The following is a 16,711-nucleotide window of genomic DNA, read 5'->3' on the forward strand; positions in this document are numbered from 1 at the left end:
TCATTCTAATTCAACTTTCCTCCTCAATGCATTTTCATATTGTTTTACAAACTGTTTCAGATTTGTTTTTAAGTTAACAAATCCATCAAAAAATGCATTCATACTTTCACTTCGCTGAGTTGTTGACATTCCTGCCCAAAAATAGCCTTTTAAATAGCATGGGACCCAACAATGCCTCTACTCGTACAAATTATTTAACAAATCATTATCCCATAAATCATATTTTGTAATCATGTAATGCCAAGCTTCCTCAAACGCATCAGAACTCAGTGAATCATAAACAGCAGAAAGTAGGAAAGATATAATACTTTCACGTTGTTTAAAAGCCCCTAACTTCTCATGCACCTTCTTCATTATGTGCCATAAACATCATCGATGCCTAATAGTAGGAAAAACATTTTCAATTGCCTTTTGCATTGCCCTGTCTTGATCTGTAATGATACCAATGGGAGGAAAATCAGACATGCATGATAGCCACGCCTCAAATAACCACGTAAATGTCTCCGTATCCTCGCGTGAAATCAATCAGCATCCCAACAAAAATAGATTGTCCATGGTGATTAACTCCAACAAAGGGCGCGAATGGCATGTCATACTCGTTAGTCAGATATGTAGTGTCAAATGTGATGACATCTCCAAAATATTTGTAAGCTGCCTACTCCGCGAATCTGCCCAAAACACATTCTTTAATCGATCCTCTTCATCCAAATCAATGCTAAAAAAAAATCCATTACATTCTGTTTGCTTTTTCTGGAAGTACTTTAAAAGCGCCATAGCATCTCCTTCCTCAAGCTGTAATCGCCTTGTTTTGTCAACAAAACTTCTACAATCTTTTTCTAAGAATGACACATTTTCATACCCACCAGCTCCAACAACAATAGAATTGAAATTTTGGGCAATTCTAATTCCTACACAATCATTCATTTCAATTCGCTTTTTAGCGCTTGCACTAATTCTGCGATTGCATGGGAAATACCTAGCTTTGTCTGGACTCAATCCATGGTTGTGTTGAAGATTTAAAGTTCGAAGAACCCATTTTCCATCTTCATTTAGACAACCTCCAATTTTTGCATCACAACCATTTTTCACATTCGGTTTTGACTTCAATGCATTAGCAGATTTACTTTCTGACTTGCCGATACGCCCACATAGAAATGTTGCATCTTTTACAATTCCATCGGTCCCCTTCTTAGTACTTCAAACCTTCACAGGAAACCCCTCTTCTTTACCATAAGCTTTGTAAAATGCAAACATTTCTTCATGATTATCAAATAACATTCTAAGAGCTGGCTCACATTTGTTCGGTTCCACAATTTCATTTACATCGTTAGCTCTTGTTTCTTGCAACTCTTCAAATGCATGCTCATTTTCCAAATACTCCATTTCTACAAAATAATTAACATTTGTATTAAGAAACTTATATAACATTTTGTCCAGTAATGAAAATTCCTAACAATTTAAATATATAAAACACATCTACAAATTGTTATAATTTATTCCATTATCTCCAACAATTTAAATTATAAAATCCTAACAACTTAAATATATAAAACACATCCAGAAATTGTTATAATTTATTCCATTATTTTCAGCAATTTAAATTAAAAAAATCCTAACATATATAAAACACATTTAGAAATTGTTATAATTTATTCCATTATTTACAGCCATTTAAATTAAGAAAAATCCTAACATATATAAAACACATTCAGAAATTGTTATAATTTATTTCATTATTTCCAACCATTTAAATTTAAAAAATCCTAACATATATAAAACACATTAAGAAATTATTATAATCTATTCCATTATTTCCAGCCATTTAAATTAAAAAAATAACAATTCATAACAATTTAAATATATAAAAAGCAAAAATCTATGAATTTTTATAATTTAAATTAAATATTCTAACCATTTAAATATATAGAACACAATAAAAATTTTATTTGAATGTAGTGAGAGTCACCAACTTACCAATTAATCAGTACCAATTTTATCAAGACCTCTGTTTGTAGATCTAGATCTAACTTCTTCCTTGTGATAAGTGAGATGTAGAGACGGAACTGATTTTTCCTTCCTAAATGCAGATGGTTCACATTGAGTAAATGAGAGGTGAGAGATGGAGAGAGACTAAAGATGATTGTAAAAAAGTAATCTCTTTTCGTTACTTTTCTTTTTTTCTTTTGATTATTTTATTTTTTAAATGAAAAAAGTAATAGACAAAAGCTGGTGAGTGCAGTTTAAGCAACAGACATTGACGTGCCAATTTTTTTGTCGTCCCTTTGTCGTCGCAGAGTTCAAATAGCAGAACTCTATTTATTATACCATATTATCCAATATTTGGCGTGCGTGGCGTGGCCACTGGCCCTGATGCACTTTGGATGCTCCGATAGTCGAGTTATCATTCGGTAGTTTTACTGCCTATTTTCTTTTATGTTTAATAATATTATAATGAATAGACTATTTTAACTTAAATTTTTTATTTCATTTCTTAAAACGAATTTTGAGTAATTTTTATTGATTTAATAGTGGATGAATAATTATTATTAAATATTATTTTAATTTTCCAGATTTACTAGTAGATTATTTGCAATCTATAATCAAAATTTTAAGTTAAAATAACCTAATTATGAAAGAATAGTTATTGTGATTTTTTAATACACACAAATTAATGAAAGCAATATTTGATTTTACATAACTTTTAATTGAAAAATAAATAATCGAGTGTCCAAGTGGGTGTGAGCATAAATCACCACCCACGGAAAACTTTACCAAATATTGAATTGCTTAAAATTTATAGCCCAAATTTTGTTCAAAATTTTAAGGAAAAAATTAAGTCAAAATAATAGCCCTCACCTTTCTTGATTTAGTCCGATCCCATAAAAGTCAGCCAAAAACACATATCCATCCCCTAACTTTTACAAACAAAACATCACACGCCCATATATTAGTTTTCTTCATAAAATGTACCTTTAATTTTTGAATGAAATGTGGCAGAATTTTATTTTTTTAATTAATGGATAAGTTTTTAATATAATTGAGCAAAATTAATCGATTTTGATTGTATTTTTATCTCTTTACTTTGGTAATATGGTCGCGCATTGTAGAGTTCATTCCGTTCCCCCATCAAATGAATATTTCCTCATCATTATTGTTTAGCACGCCACACACCACCAATACCATAAATTTATAAAGATAACTCATTCAAACGATTGTTTAATAGGTAAAGATAACTAATTCAAATGATTATTTAATAAGTATTTTATTAAAACATTAAAAAACTGATATAATCATCCATTAAAATTTTAACCTTTCAAACTGTCAATTTCTTTCATTTACAATCCCAGAAATGATTGCTTAAAAAGGCAATCGAACACTACAAAAAACCAAGTACTCAGTTTCATATTGATTCAAGCATTCTGACTTCCGCCGGTTAAATACCAAAAGAAATCTCTCTGATCTTCCCGTGGACAAAAACCCAGAAAGAAAATGAAAAGAAAAGGGCCCAGGAAAAGAGGAAAACAAGAATGTCCAACAGCAATCTAAGGGCCTGTTTGGTATTGTTTTTGAATCTGTATTTTCTGAGAATAAAAACGAAAATAAAAATGGTATTTTGCAGTTACTGTATTTCGAATTTAAATATGCGTCTGGTATCATTTTCTGTATCCTATATTTTAAAACTGAAAACAGTAATATGCGTTTGGTAGACACAGTTAAAAATGATAAAAACAGAGAATATGCGTTTGGTAATGCTTTTTTCAAAAACAGTTTTTACTAATCATTTACATTATATTTATAGTCATAAAATAATTATTTAGCTAATACACACAAATACAACAAAATAATTTAACCAAATTTAATATAAAAAATTACATGATAATAAAGTTTAAGAATTAACATTAATTAAAAAGAAGTTTGACATTGTCATTGTTTTTACACTATATAATTAAGATCTATATTACAACACATGATTTAAACAAAATAATTATAAAAAAACTACATGATACACATTATACATTACGTATGTAATCATGCCACATAAAAGCTGCAATTCCATCTCTTGTAGCATTCATCTCTGCGACACTTGCTGGAGATAAATCAAAAATAATTTCGACTAAGCATTTAAGTCATGTTTATTGTTACAAAATAATTGTTTAACTAATACATACACAAATATACCATAATAATTTAAACAAAATTATTATAAAAAATTACATGATGATAAATTTTAGTTTTAGCATCAATAAAAAAAAATTACATTGTCATTGTTTTTACATTATAATTAAGATATATATTACAACACATAATTTAAACAAAATAATTATAAAAAATTACATGGTAGACATTATGCATTACGTGTGTAGTCATGCCACATAGAAGCTGCAATTAGACTCTACAATTAGAGGGACACATGCTGCATTTTTTACAATTTCCAGACCCCAATTAACTGTCTCAGCTTCTGCAGATTGCTACATTGCCATTAAAACTGGATTTCTTTACAGCAGCAGCTGCAAATTCTCCCTTATGATTTCTGATGACAATTCCCAGGCCAACATATTGATCTTTCCAACTTGGCTGAGCAAAAAAGCTAACACACCTAAATCATTTTCTTTTTTTAATAACACAAATTCATGTCAAAATGGTATTCATGGAGTGACAGAACAAACGGAACATGTGTATCGGCAACAAAACAGCAAACCACATTTAAAAAAAATTAATTCACATTTTAAAAAATAACTACCCATCGAATATAATTCACGGTAGCAGTTTGCCAACATCCAAGTAAACTGGACAATGTTCTTATACTAACACCAACTTAATCAATCTCATGCCAACAAAATCATATTTACCAAATAGAAAATAATTATTAAATATAAGAAAGAAGGGGAATGATACAAAAAACTACTAGCAAACACAAAGATTCTCAACATTCACCATTTTCCCAAGCAAATTAAAACCCAATGGATAGCAAATTCGATTGTATGCAAGCCTTAAAAAAGAAAAATATTAGCAACTCACATAACAAAGATGGAGCCGAGAGGGCAAAAGCAATCGAGGTAGTTGGATGGAGCAGCAGTGGTTGCGGCGAGATGGCGCACTAGCGGCGACGGAGATGAAGCAGCAGCGGCACCGGAGATGAAGTGCATCAACCGAGATGGGCACATAGAGAGAGAGCAGATCTGGAGAGAAAAGGACAGAAAGCTTGCTGTTGTGTGTAGATCGGCGAAGATAAGGAGAGGGAGAGAGAGAGTTTCGTTGTGAGCAGATCAAGAAAGGAGGTAGAGAGAGCACCGTGAGTCCGCTTCGTTGTGAGTAGATCAGGAAATTCGTGAACGAAATTTTTTGTTGGCTTTTGTTTTTTGATTTGTTTTTGAGTTTGACTTTATAATAAGTAGAGAACATGTTAAACATGTTTTTGCTTTGCTAGTCATAAAAAGTAGATTTGGATTTCTTATTTTGTAATTTGTTTTTGGATTCAGCCCACCAAACATGTATTACATCAGTACTCCGAAAATGAAAATGAAAACACTAGCCCAAAAACGATACCAAACGGGCCCTAAATAGATAGATGATCAACAATGATGTATACAGTATAATAATGTTCAGTAGCAATTGCTTTTTAATTTCCTGGCTGATATAAACACCCTAATCATTTTCCTATATTCTTCTGTTTCCTTTCATGTTTCAATAATACTTCAGTAGATGTTCATGACGAGCAGCAACATCATATTTCTGGAAAGACAAACTTAAAAATCCTTTGGTCACCTCAATTTCATTGCCGCAAATTCTGCTGCCAAATCCATGGCCGGGGTCACTTGGGCCGCATCTGTTCCCTGCAATTATATTTTAACGATAAAAGTAGATAAATAAGTGAACTACGAAGATTTTTGAAGTAGATATGAAACTAGTAAGCACAAAATACAGGATTTAGGAAGCTTATACTTGTAACCCATGTAAAACCCACTAACCTGTCCAGAAGCAAGACCTCCTTTACCTTTACCACACCTCCCTTTCAGTGGCTGCAAAGCTGCTGTCAACCACTCTGACACCTCCAACTGTTTGCTCTGGTCTGATTTCTCTGGTACACCTGCACATACGACAGCCTTATTCGTGGTTTCATCGGTACTGAAGACCATGACCGGCATGCCCTGTCAATAAACACCAGCACTGGTATAATTTCCTTCTGTACTTGTCCATAGCAAGCAGATATTTAAATAGAAGCAAAATAGTACTATCCACACCTGCTCTATGACTTTCAGAACTGCCTCACGAACTGCAGCTGCGTCCAATCCAACCTCAACACGAGAGATGCAGAAGGGTTTTCCATTTGAAGCAGCAGCTTCAGCCGTCTCAGTTGCCACCTTGACAGCTTTCTGAAGATTTTCTTCGGCAACCTTCTTTTGCGCCTTCCTCACTTGATTCTATAAAATAAAACAATTCAATACAATCCAGAAAAACAGATACCCAATCGGGACTAAGAAGAGTGCAGTCTGTCAAAAAAATAAAAGGTTCTACGATGCAACGTCTTGTTTAACCTAGCAATCTAAAATACCTGAAGTAACGCAATCTTAGCCCTGATATCAGCTTTCTTGGGTGCTGGAATTGCTGCTCCATCCACTTTACTCTTTAAAGAAGCCACTGTCTGAACAATAACAGCATTCAGAAAGAACAGCAGTTGGATATGTACACACTCTCTTTTAGCTTATAGTTTGAAGCCAGGAAACACATTTTTAAAATCAAAATCAAAATCAATTTATACATTCATCTTGTTGGCATTCAGGAAGCAAGTTCAGGAAACATTTGTTAAAAATCATGGAGCTAACATGTTTACAGCCCATAACTATAGATATACTCTAATTAACCAATTCTATAGATCTCCAAGATGGAAAAGGTTGGCAAGCATCAAACAATCAAGCATAAAACAAGAAAGAAAAAAGTATCCATACTCCCTGAAACACTGGGGTATCATGCATATGTGAAATAACATGAATAAAAAGCTAATGGTATGATATTACTGCATATAAAGCCAGAGTGAGAGAGAGAAATAGCAAGATGAACAGACCTTTTCCAGCAAGCTTCCTTCTATTTTTGATGCATCATCTACTTCCTTCTCAAGCGAACATGCTGCTTCAAATGCCTTATAAGCCAACCCAGTTGTAACAGCAGTTATCCTTCTAATTCCTTTAGCAATACCCTCCTCAGATAAAAGAGCAAATGCTTCAGCTTCTCGGGTATTTGATAAATGGGTTCCTAAAAGTGTCCATTAAAACTTCAATAAACAATTCAAAGCAAGACTCCATAAATGGGAACAGATGATTGCAACATACTGACCTCCGCATAGTTCTGCTGAAATTGACAACCATTCTTTATTTTCTGGATCAGCCAATAGATCCTCAACCTTCCGACCAATTGCAACTACTCTAACAGGATCAGGATAAACCTGCACCAGAAACAGAGATGATGTTACAGAATAGGTTTTGATATTTTATGTACAAACACAGAGCAGAGAATAAAGTTGACAAAAGCAGCCCAGCTTACTTCTCCAAAAACAGCTCGCAACCCATTGATGCGCTTGGCTTCAGCAAGTGTTGCCTCCTTTGAAAACACATCTAATTCAGCTTTTATCTGCTCGTTTACAATTGATTCAATTCTTCTTAAATGCTCAGGATCAACTGGTTTGCCTATTCAAAATTAAACAGAAATTTAAAATATTCTGCAAAATGTACCAGGTGCAGCCATTTTGAAAATGAATTTGCTCTTATTTAAATTTTCCATCTTAAGTTTTTCACTGCATAAGGCATTTGTGCACCCTCTATTGATGCACAATTCCAATGATTCAGAAACCTGATCCACCATATGTTTGGGGTAAAATAACTTTTTAATTTATAATATTTATTTTTGAGTTGCTCTTAGTTTTACATGCAGGGGCAAAAAATTGTATCAGATCAGTAGTGTTTCACCTAACAAATATTTCAGTAAAATTGTCTTGTCTAGATCGAGTTATCAGGTCATGATTTGGTATTTATTGATTATATTGAGTTCGTGTGCTCTTTCTTCTTTAAAAAGCCCAAATTACCTTATTCATCAATATTCTTTCTTACTCTTCACACCTCTATCTACCATGCTATTTGCAGTAACTACTTACTTCAGTAATCTCCCACTTCTCCATTATCCCTTATACTAAAGCTAGACTACATTGCAAACACTCAATTGATAAACCTTACCATGAGAAAAGTCGAATCTTAACTTTTCAGGAAGAACAACGGACCCTTTCTGATCGACGTGATCACCAAGTACTTCCTACAGTCATATTGAAAACTTCTGAGAACATGTAGAAACTGATATTCAGATAATGATTATAAAATTCTTACGAGTTCACAATCACTGGCACCTAGACATACCCTAAGAGCAAAGTTCAACATATGTGTGCAGGTATGATTAGGGGCAATAAGCTTTCTCCTATCATAGTCAACCTGCGGGTATAAAAGCACATAAAAGAGTTACAAAAAAAGAGAAAATGGAGAAATAAACTTACAAAAGAAGATTGTAAAACTGCTGAGCTTACCTTACAAATTACTTCCTCACCGACAGAAAATCTGCCAGCCCCTTCCGTAAGAGAACCAATATGAATAACAAACCCTCCATAAATTTGAACATTACGTACATAGAATGAGCCAAAGAGGCCTTCAATAAATCCCTCATCAAAAATCTACAGCCATAAAAGACTATGTTTAATGCATAATGCCTTACAGCAACAGGAAGGTGGGAAAGAAGAAAAACGCCAATAGAAGAAACTCAATTTACATGAACTGAACTGCTACCATTAGACTGAATAATTTAATTTAAAAATCATTTTATTTTCGAAAACAAATTTTCTAATAGTTAAAATCATCTGAAGCAAGTGAACTCCCTGTATCTCTGAATTGCATCTGACGTTGTTACTGTAATAGGTTATACTAGCAAACTTAAATCATATAAATGTCAGTACCTGACCACCTTGCTCAGCGTAGAAACTGGAAGACTCCAAAACGATACCGACTTCATTGCCGGGAACAACACTTTCTATGAACTCTGAACCAGTGTAAATAGCTTTTATTACACTTTTATGGTCCTGAAATGCCAAGGTGCAAGATTAATAACTTCAATGAAACATGCAGTAATCCAATTGCAAAAGGGGCAATGAATAACAATACCAACTTAGTTTGTCTTACATTACTGGAACAAAGGACAATATATTGCAACAGTTTAGACACTGAAGAATGAGAACCATACAGGATACTATGTTAACTTTAAACTTGTCTTTAAAAAAAGGAAGAAGAAAGAAACCATGATGCATGAGATACAAAACCTAACTCCGATTTTTTCTAGTTTGTATATCCTATATGCACAGTGAAAAGGGACAAATCCTTCCTTCCTAATCCAAACTCCAGGAAAAAATGTAGCTGCCCCATTCTACCAACTTGAAAACACCATATTTAAAGTTTCTCAAAGAGATATCTGATAACAACTTGTATGTTTACCTGAAACCAAAAAAATTTGAAGGAATCATCTGTTGCCAAAACTCCTCTCTTATGCAATGCAGCAGTGGCATCAGCATCCATGACAATAGCACCACCAGCTTGCTGAAGAAATCGATATCAGCACAAAAAAGTTGAAAATTTCTTATTTCCTTCTTCATGTTATTGTAACATTTGTCCAATTACTTGGGAAATAAATCTAGTATGTAACAACTATGACAGACATAATACTGAAAAAACAAAGTGAACCCATATGATACCTTATTTTGTGCACTCCTCGATCTTTCCCGTGCCTCATCCATAGCATTGTTGAAACCCTCAATGTCAACTAGTAAGCCTCTTTCTTCCGCCATTAACTGGCATGGAGGGGAAAAAAATTAAGAGGCAGACACAAGTTTGTCTATATTTAGAACAAAAGGAACAAAGCTCTCCATGTACCTGAGTCAAATCTAAAGGGAATCCATATGTATCCCACAAGATAAATGCATCCTGCAACCATAAGGAAAAAAAAAGAAGTTAGAAGATGAACAAAGAAAAAGAAAGCTGGGATGCTACCTCCCATCCTAAATACAAAATGTATCTTGATTTTCATTTACCATGTGACGATTAAAGACTCATCTTTTCCAAATTCAAAGATGGTCTGTGCACCTTTTGCATATGTTCATCTCTTTCTCCACTAATTTTGTCTTATTTGATTTGAATATAAACACCCCATGAAAACCAGTATACCACCCAATTCTCTTTTCCATAGTACAATTATCTTATTCAAGTAGAAGGTGAAGAAGAAATATAATTTTCTGTTGCAGCATTTTGAGATGTTGAACTCACCTTCAGCATATAAGATAGACTCTTTATAGACTCATCATCTCTAACTTTCAAGTTCAACACCAAATGAGCAAACATTTGTCTTAATTGTTGAATACATAAAAACAGTTCATAAAGAAAGGAAGCAAGTTAGGGGACAAAGTGGGAAGATCTGATTTATGTCAAAAGTTCCACTGCCAGCTCAACCATGTCATTGAGTAATTTCAAATATGTACACCAGAGAAAAAATGTACAAAGCAACTTGGGGAACTATTTCAAAGAGAGGACATCAATCCCAATTTTAAGACAAAGCCATCTCAATCCCAATTTTAAGAAAAAGCCATCTCCTCATCAAAAAGTGACAGCAAAACCACAATAATCTCAGGCAAGTGATAAATCAAAGACTGTTGTTGTATGCTTGATTTATAACAAATACAGAATCATATTAGTGCTGGAGAAAAGTACTCGTATCAGTAACTAAGTCGAGCATTAATCTAGATTATAACTAAGTCAAGCATTAATCAAGATAAAGTAACAATGCTAAAAGAAATTAGATTATACTTGCCTGCCCACTCAAAACTTTCCCTTGAACATCCTGAGCAGCCTTCTTAAATTTCTCAATTCCCTGAATGAAAATTCAGGATCAATCAGTCTGCAAAAGGATGGTTTATAATACTATTCACACAAAGAAGCAATGCAACTGATTGAAAATTATTCCAAAGTTCAACATAGTCTCAGCAAGAAGTTGATACATTCTAACATAACAAAACCCATAATTACGCCAGACACAACTTTCCCATATCTTTAGTGCCGTAGAACAGTCAGAAATAAAAGAGCAATGAGATAACAATACTTCACATCATAACAAATGATGATGAGTTAAATCTAAATACCAGTTAACTTTTCAGAATTTAATTTCAAAAGCTAGCCTGTATAAAGTAGCAATTAGAAGTTATCATTGGATAAACCCAAGAAACTCATAATTTTTCCCCCCATTATCATACAGAATAGTCTGGAAAAAATCTATCAATTAGGATGGGAGGAAATGAAGTGCAAACTAATCTAATTTCTTTAAATCATAACATTTTGTTGATTTAAGAGATTATTAATCAATATAAAAAATTTTAAGGGGTTATGGAATTAATAATAATCAGACTTACTTTAAGCAAAGTTTTGCCAAAACTTGCTTCCTCAGCCGCAATGATCTCCCGTATGTGAGCTTCACGTTGCTTCAGCTCAGGAAAAACATCACCCATAACTTTCACCACGATATTTACAAGCCTGAATTCAACCAATAATGGGCAACAAGTTACAGGCAACAAAGCGTATGGGCCAACAAGCCAAAATAGTGGATGGTTCGTCAATTTTCCATATCTCACCTTAAATGTTCAGAAATAATATAGTAGAATGGAAGACAAACTCAACAAGTACCAGAAGAAAAATGGTGAAAAATTAAATAATGAACTTAAGATATTACTTAAGGAATGTGACTGGTGTGGCTCTTAGGCGCAAAAATTACCAAACTTATGTACATAATATAATGTAATATAGCATAACATATGTTGGTCATGCCTACCCATTGAAAAATCCATCTTGGGCTTTTAGGACCTCGCTTCCATATCGTACAGCTCGACGAAGAATACGCCTTAGAACATATTCACGGCCCTCATTGCCTTTAAAGCAAACGTAAATATCACAAGTTACATGGGAAAATAGCAGATAAACATCCAGCAAAACACTGAATGATTCGGGAAATATGAAAACACATATACGCAGAGTGTATATATACTTATGAAGCTGAACACCATGAAAGAAGAAAATGGATATATTGAAAAGAATCAGCAACTCAGAGAACAATGATCAGAGCATTCCAAAGCAAAATAAATGTATATGAGATGCTTTCAAATATCTCCTGTCGCAAGAAAAAATATAAGTACGTATTTTAATTTCTCAGTTATGTTGCAACAAAAGCTATAGACATCAAGTTCATGTCATAATGCAAGAAAGACAATTAAAAAAATACCCATTTGGGTGAGGAAAGTGTTATAGTACTACAGAATGTGCCCAAATGCAAAACATTTGACTTAGTCACACATCCAGTATTTCTCATAACATAGGTAAAAGTAACCTCTCAAAATCTACAGATTTTAACAGGGCCAAGTGTGTACAGCTAGCAAGTCCCAAAAAACCATGCAGAGAAAGATACTAAAAAATGATAGCCGGTGCATCAAAACAAAAATTCAATGGTATAGAAGCCATCAATATTGATGTCCCATTGAAAAACAACTGAAAGAGTTAGTAAAGTGAACTCATTCTTCTCTTTGCTACTATGAGCACATTAATCATTCAAAAGAATGAGAGCCACTCAACTAGATTAGGATGAATCATCACAACAAAATAAGGTTCTATGCAAAAAGCCCAATTTACTCTTAAAAATGTTTTACATTCAACAAAATTAACTCTCGAAAATGTTTTATATTCAACGAAGCTGCATGCCAATTTCAGAAACTAGAACCCAGAAAGAACTCAAAGACCACTTCAAAGTGGAGATTTTTCTGGGAACTGAATAGCAAGCAAGTATTTCTCATAACATAGGTAAAAGTAACCTCTCAAAATCTACAGATTTTAACAGGGCCAAGTGTGTACAGCTAGCAAGTCCCAAAAAACCATGCAGAGAAAGATACTAAAAAATGATAGCCGGTGCATCAAAACAAAAATTCAATGGTATAGAAGCCATCAATATTGATGTCCCATTGAAAAACAACTGAAAGAGTTAGTAAAGTGAACTCATTCTTCTCTTTGCTACTATGAGCACATTAATCATTCAAAAGAATGAGAGCCACTCAACTAGATTAGGATGAATCATCACAACAAAATAAGGTTCTATGCAAAAAGCCCAATTTACTCTTAAAAATGTTTTACATTCAACAAAATTAACTCTCGAAAATGTTTTATATTCAACGAAGCTGCATGCCAATTTCAGAAACTAGAACCCAGAAAGAACTCAAAGACCACTTCAAAGTGGAGATTTTTCTGGGAACTGAATAGCAAGCATGCACATCACATTAAAGTGAATTGGCGCTTTGGTTTAAAGAGTAAGAAAAAGCACTGCTGGCCTCAATGAAAATACTAAAAGAACAGCTAGAGACAGATACGCACAGACACAAACTCTTCAATTTCAAATTTCTACCTGGGCAAGAACCATCAGCAATGGCAAACGAGAGAGTTCTAATGTGGTCAGCGACAACCCTATAGGCCATATCAACTTTGTCTGCATCATCTGCTCCAACTTTTCCAGAATATGGCCGGGCCCCAGTTGCCTAGCAGAAAGGAGAACAGAAGATAATTATATACCAGGGGACAATATGATATTCTGTATAAAAAGAATGAAAGGGGGGAAAAAAGGCACTTCACACCATCAAGCTATTCAAATTCGACACCTACAAGCTATTCAAATTCGACACCTATTTACAAGGATCATCTAAATTTATGGACATGACTATGTTCAAAAATTAACAACTGCAAGAGTATTTTAGTTATTCAAGCATCAATAGTATCCATGCTAACCAAAAAGAAACCAGACAAATATACAGCACCAGAAAATCCTGAGTTCTTTTCCCTGAGGGCATTTGCGTTCAGGATTGCACATTCAGTCCAAACATAGTTTTAGATGAATATAATACAATTATGGAAAAGAACTACAGAACAAGATAAAAATGAAGTTATTTACAGGTATATTAGTATTTCTGGGGGAAGCTTTTGGTATATTGAAAATGTTAACAACTAAAACACTGAAATTGGGTAAGATATAGCAAAAGAAATATGAAAGACCGTCATCTTACTTGTTGAATAGCATCAAAGATGGGCATGAACACATCAGTATCATAGTTGCTCATCTTGTTCTGTAATATAGAAGTTAATCTTTCAAAACCCAACCCAGTGTCAACGTGCTTGGCAGGGAGAGGCTTTAGAGAACCATCACTTTCCCGGTTGAACTGGTCAGAACAGCAATTTAACGAAAACCAACATTATCAATCAACAGTCAAGCAGTTCATCATACTATATGCAAATTTCATCCTATCTTGCCATGTCAGCAGAATTCAACATACATGATTGCAAATATAATACCTGAATAAACACAATGTTCCATATCTCAATGCAAGTAGGATCGTCATTATTAACCAATGAAGCAGCATCCCGGTTACCAGTTCTGTCGTAGTGTATTTCACTGCAAGGACCACAAGGACCAGTATCACCCATCTCCCAGAAATTATCCTTACAACCGAAAGGCAGTACACGCGAAGCTGGTAAAAACTTGAGCCAAATGTCTCTAGCTTCATTATCAGGTGCAAGCCCAGCTTTCTCATCACCGCCAAAATAAGTAGCATAAAGTCTATCAGCCGGTAACCTATAAACCTAAAAATCAACAAACAAGCAAAAATAAATAAAATTAAAGAAATAATACAACTGAATTACTTCAATAATTACTTAATCAATTTAAGTAACTAAATACCTTGGTAAGCAACTCCCAAGCCCATTCAATAGCTTCGTTCTTAAAATAATCACCAAAAGACCAGTTACCAAGCATCTCAAAGAAGGTGTGGTGATAAGTGTCCTTCCCCACATCGTCTAAATCATTATGCTTACCACCGGCGCGTATACACTTCTGAGTGTTACACGCGCGCGTCAGCTTACTCAATTGAGTATTCGGATCCGCGGTTCCAAGAAAAATCGGCTTGTACTGATTCATCCCTGCGTCAATTCATTAATAAACTCTCAATTCCTCCCCCAACACACCTCCTCAAACGAGCAAATAAATGAATAAAGAAACACAAAATTTGATGATACCGGCATTGGCGAACAAGAGAGTAGGGTCATTGACAGGCACGACGGGGCTGGATTTCCAGTTGACATGGTTCTTATCTTCGAAGAATTTGAAAAAAGTGTCTCGTACTTTGGTCGCCGGCCACTCCACCACTTGAGGATCAGCGCCTGGCATGGCTGCTACGGCTGAAGCTGAGAAACGAGAAATTAACGAGTGATGGTGATTTGTGACTGCGAGGGTGAGGGATGGATTTAACAAAACCCTAGCCGTCGCCACAAAAGATGCCGTTTCAGTTTTACGCAACAGACCTGTCATTCATTTTTTATCCTTTTTTTTTTTGTTTTAATTACAACGCTACTACCACGCTTTTGAGTGCCAATTGCCTCCGGTACACCTCCATACTTAAAAATTTATCACAATACCCTCAAATCTATTTTTGCCAAAATTTTCATCGATACACTTTAAAGATTGATAGGAAATTACTAAGCTATCTTCATTTTAAAACATTTCAACTCAACGGACAGCTCATCTCCCTTCTCTACTGAAGCAAACAAACACTCATCTGCTGCAATTCCCTCCATTATCAAACTCAAACAAACAAACAAACAAACACTACAATTCCCTCACCGGCATCACCTCTACCGAAACAAACATTCATTCTCCATACATGGTAAATCGAACTTCAACACGAGCAAACTAAGCCTGAGAAGGGGAAGCTGCCACAACTGAGAAAGTGAAGCATAGTTCGTCACTACATAATCGCTGGAGAGAGTTGAACATTTACTGTAAAATTGTCAGAATGTAACTAGTTGAGACAAGTAATTCCATGTAATTAGTTTTCTTGTTAATATTCAAGGGAAAAAAAATAAAAAGTTAGGATTTTATATTGAAAAAATAGATTAATTAGTTGTGGGTCTCTCATAACATGTTTGAAAACAAATTTCTAGTTGTTTTGCTGCATGCAAATTGTGAAAAATTAATGAATTGTGCTAATTATAATTTTGTTATGTAACACAAGATTTGGTCGTGTAAGGTTATGTAAAATTCAAGGTTGTGTATTACACGACCTTCATGTGTTGCACGATTACACGATCTTCATGTATTGCACGATTACACGACCTTTATGTATTACACGTTTACACGACCTTCATGTATTGCATGTTTATACGACCTTCATGTATTGCATGTTTATACGACCTTCATGTATTATACAATTACACGATCTTCTTGTATTACACAATTACACAACCTTAAATTTCACATTTTGTTTTTTGTCAATAGAATCTACACATTATATTTAGTTTAATTAGGCTCACAATAAATTGAAATGGTGCATATACATTTACCTGGTGAAATGTCATTAGTTAGAGAGATTCTTAATTTCCAATTATAAGCCATGTTAAGTCATGATATGTCTAGTTATGAGTGAAAATATTTTATCATTGCGAATGGTGTTCTTATGTGTATAACATTACATTAATTTCCTATAGTTGATATATTTTTTTTCTTAATTGATTTCATGGATTAATTATATGCAGGCATTCCTCATGTATGCTTGTATGCT

General features: G+C 34.1%; 1 protein-coding gene across 2 annotated transcripts; it reads right to left on the minus strand.

Moving 5' to 3' along the window:
- Nucleotides 1–5,557: 5,557 nt before the first annotated feature.
- On the minus strand, nucleotides 5,558–15,529 carry LOC18044803 (alanine--tRNA ligase). Of its 2 annotated transcripts, none has more exons than XM_006437461.2 (22): nucleotides 15,171–15,529; nucleotides 14,836–15,074; nucleotides 14,451–14,738; nucleotides 14,165–14,317; nucleotides 13,513–13,642; nucleotides 11,899–11,995; nucleotides 11,483–11,603; nucleotides 10,888–10,947; nucleotides 9,957–10,007; nucleotides 9,779–9,874; nucleotides 9,522–9,623; nucleotides 8,990–9,112; nucleotides 8,567–8,710; nucleotides 8,403–8,474; nucleotides 8,226–8,301; nucleotides 7,540–7,682; nucleotides 7,333–7,441; nucleotides 7,064–7,251; nucleotides 6,554–6,643; nucleotides 6,243–6,422; nucleotides 5,970–6,149; nucleotides 5,558–5,834 (listed from the first exon to the last, which is right to left on the minus strand). In XM_006437461.2, the coding sequence occupies exons 1-22, from the start codon at nucleotides 15,460–15,462 to the stop codon at nucleotides 5,763–5,765; spliced, it is 3,006 nt and encodes a 1,001-aa protein (XP_006437524.1). In that variant the 5' UTR covers nucleotides 15,463–15,529; the 3' UTR covers nucleotides 5,558–5,762. The 2 variants fall into 2 exon arrangements, with proteins under 2 accessions (XP_006437524.1, XP_024042489.1); XM_024186721.1 differs by having other exon boundaries at nucleotides 5,970–6,152.
- Between the last annotated feature and the right edge of the window lie 1,182 nt (nucleotides 15,530–16,711).

The sequence above is a fragment of the Citrus clementina genome, unplaced genomic scaffold, assembly GCF_000493195.1.
Source record: "Citrus clementina cultivar Clemenules unplaced genomic scaffold, Citrus_clementina_v1.0 scaffold_4, whole genome shotgun sequence".
Lineage (NCBI taxonomy): Eukaryota > Viridiplantae > Streptophyta > Magnoliopsida > Sapindales > Rutaceae > Citrus > Citrus x clementina.

Bases quoted from the DNA above. Each gene is read 5' to 3' on its own strand.
- LOC18044803 (XM_024186721.1), bottom strand. From the start codon at position 15,462: ATGACAGGTCTGTTGCGTAAAACTGAAACGGCATCTTTTGTGGCGACG. The intron at 15,075-15,170 runs GTATCATCAAAT...GAATTGACGCAG, and splicing joins TCTCTTGTTCGCCAATGCCG to GGATGAATCAGTACAAGCCG. The intron at 6,153-6,242 runs GTGTGGATAGTA...GGTGTTTATTGA, and splicing joins TTCTGAAAGTCATAGAGCAG to CAGGGCATGCCGGTCATGGT.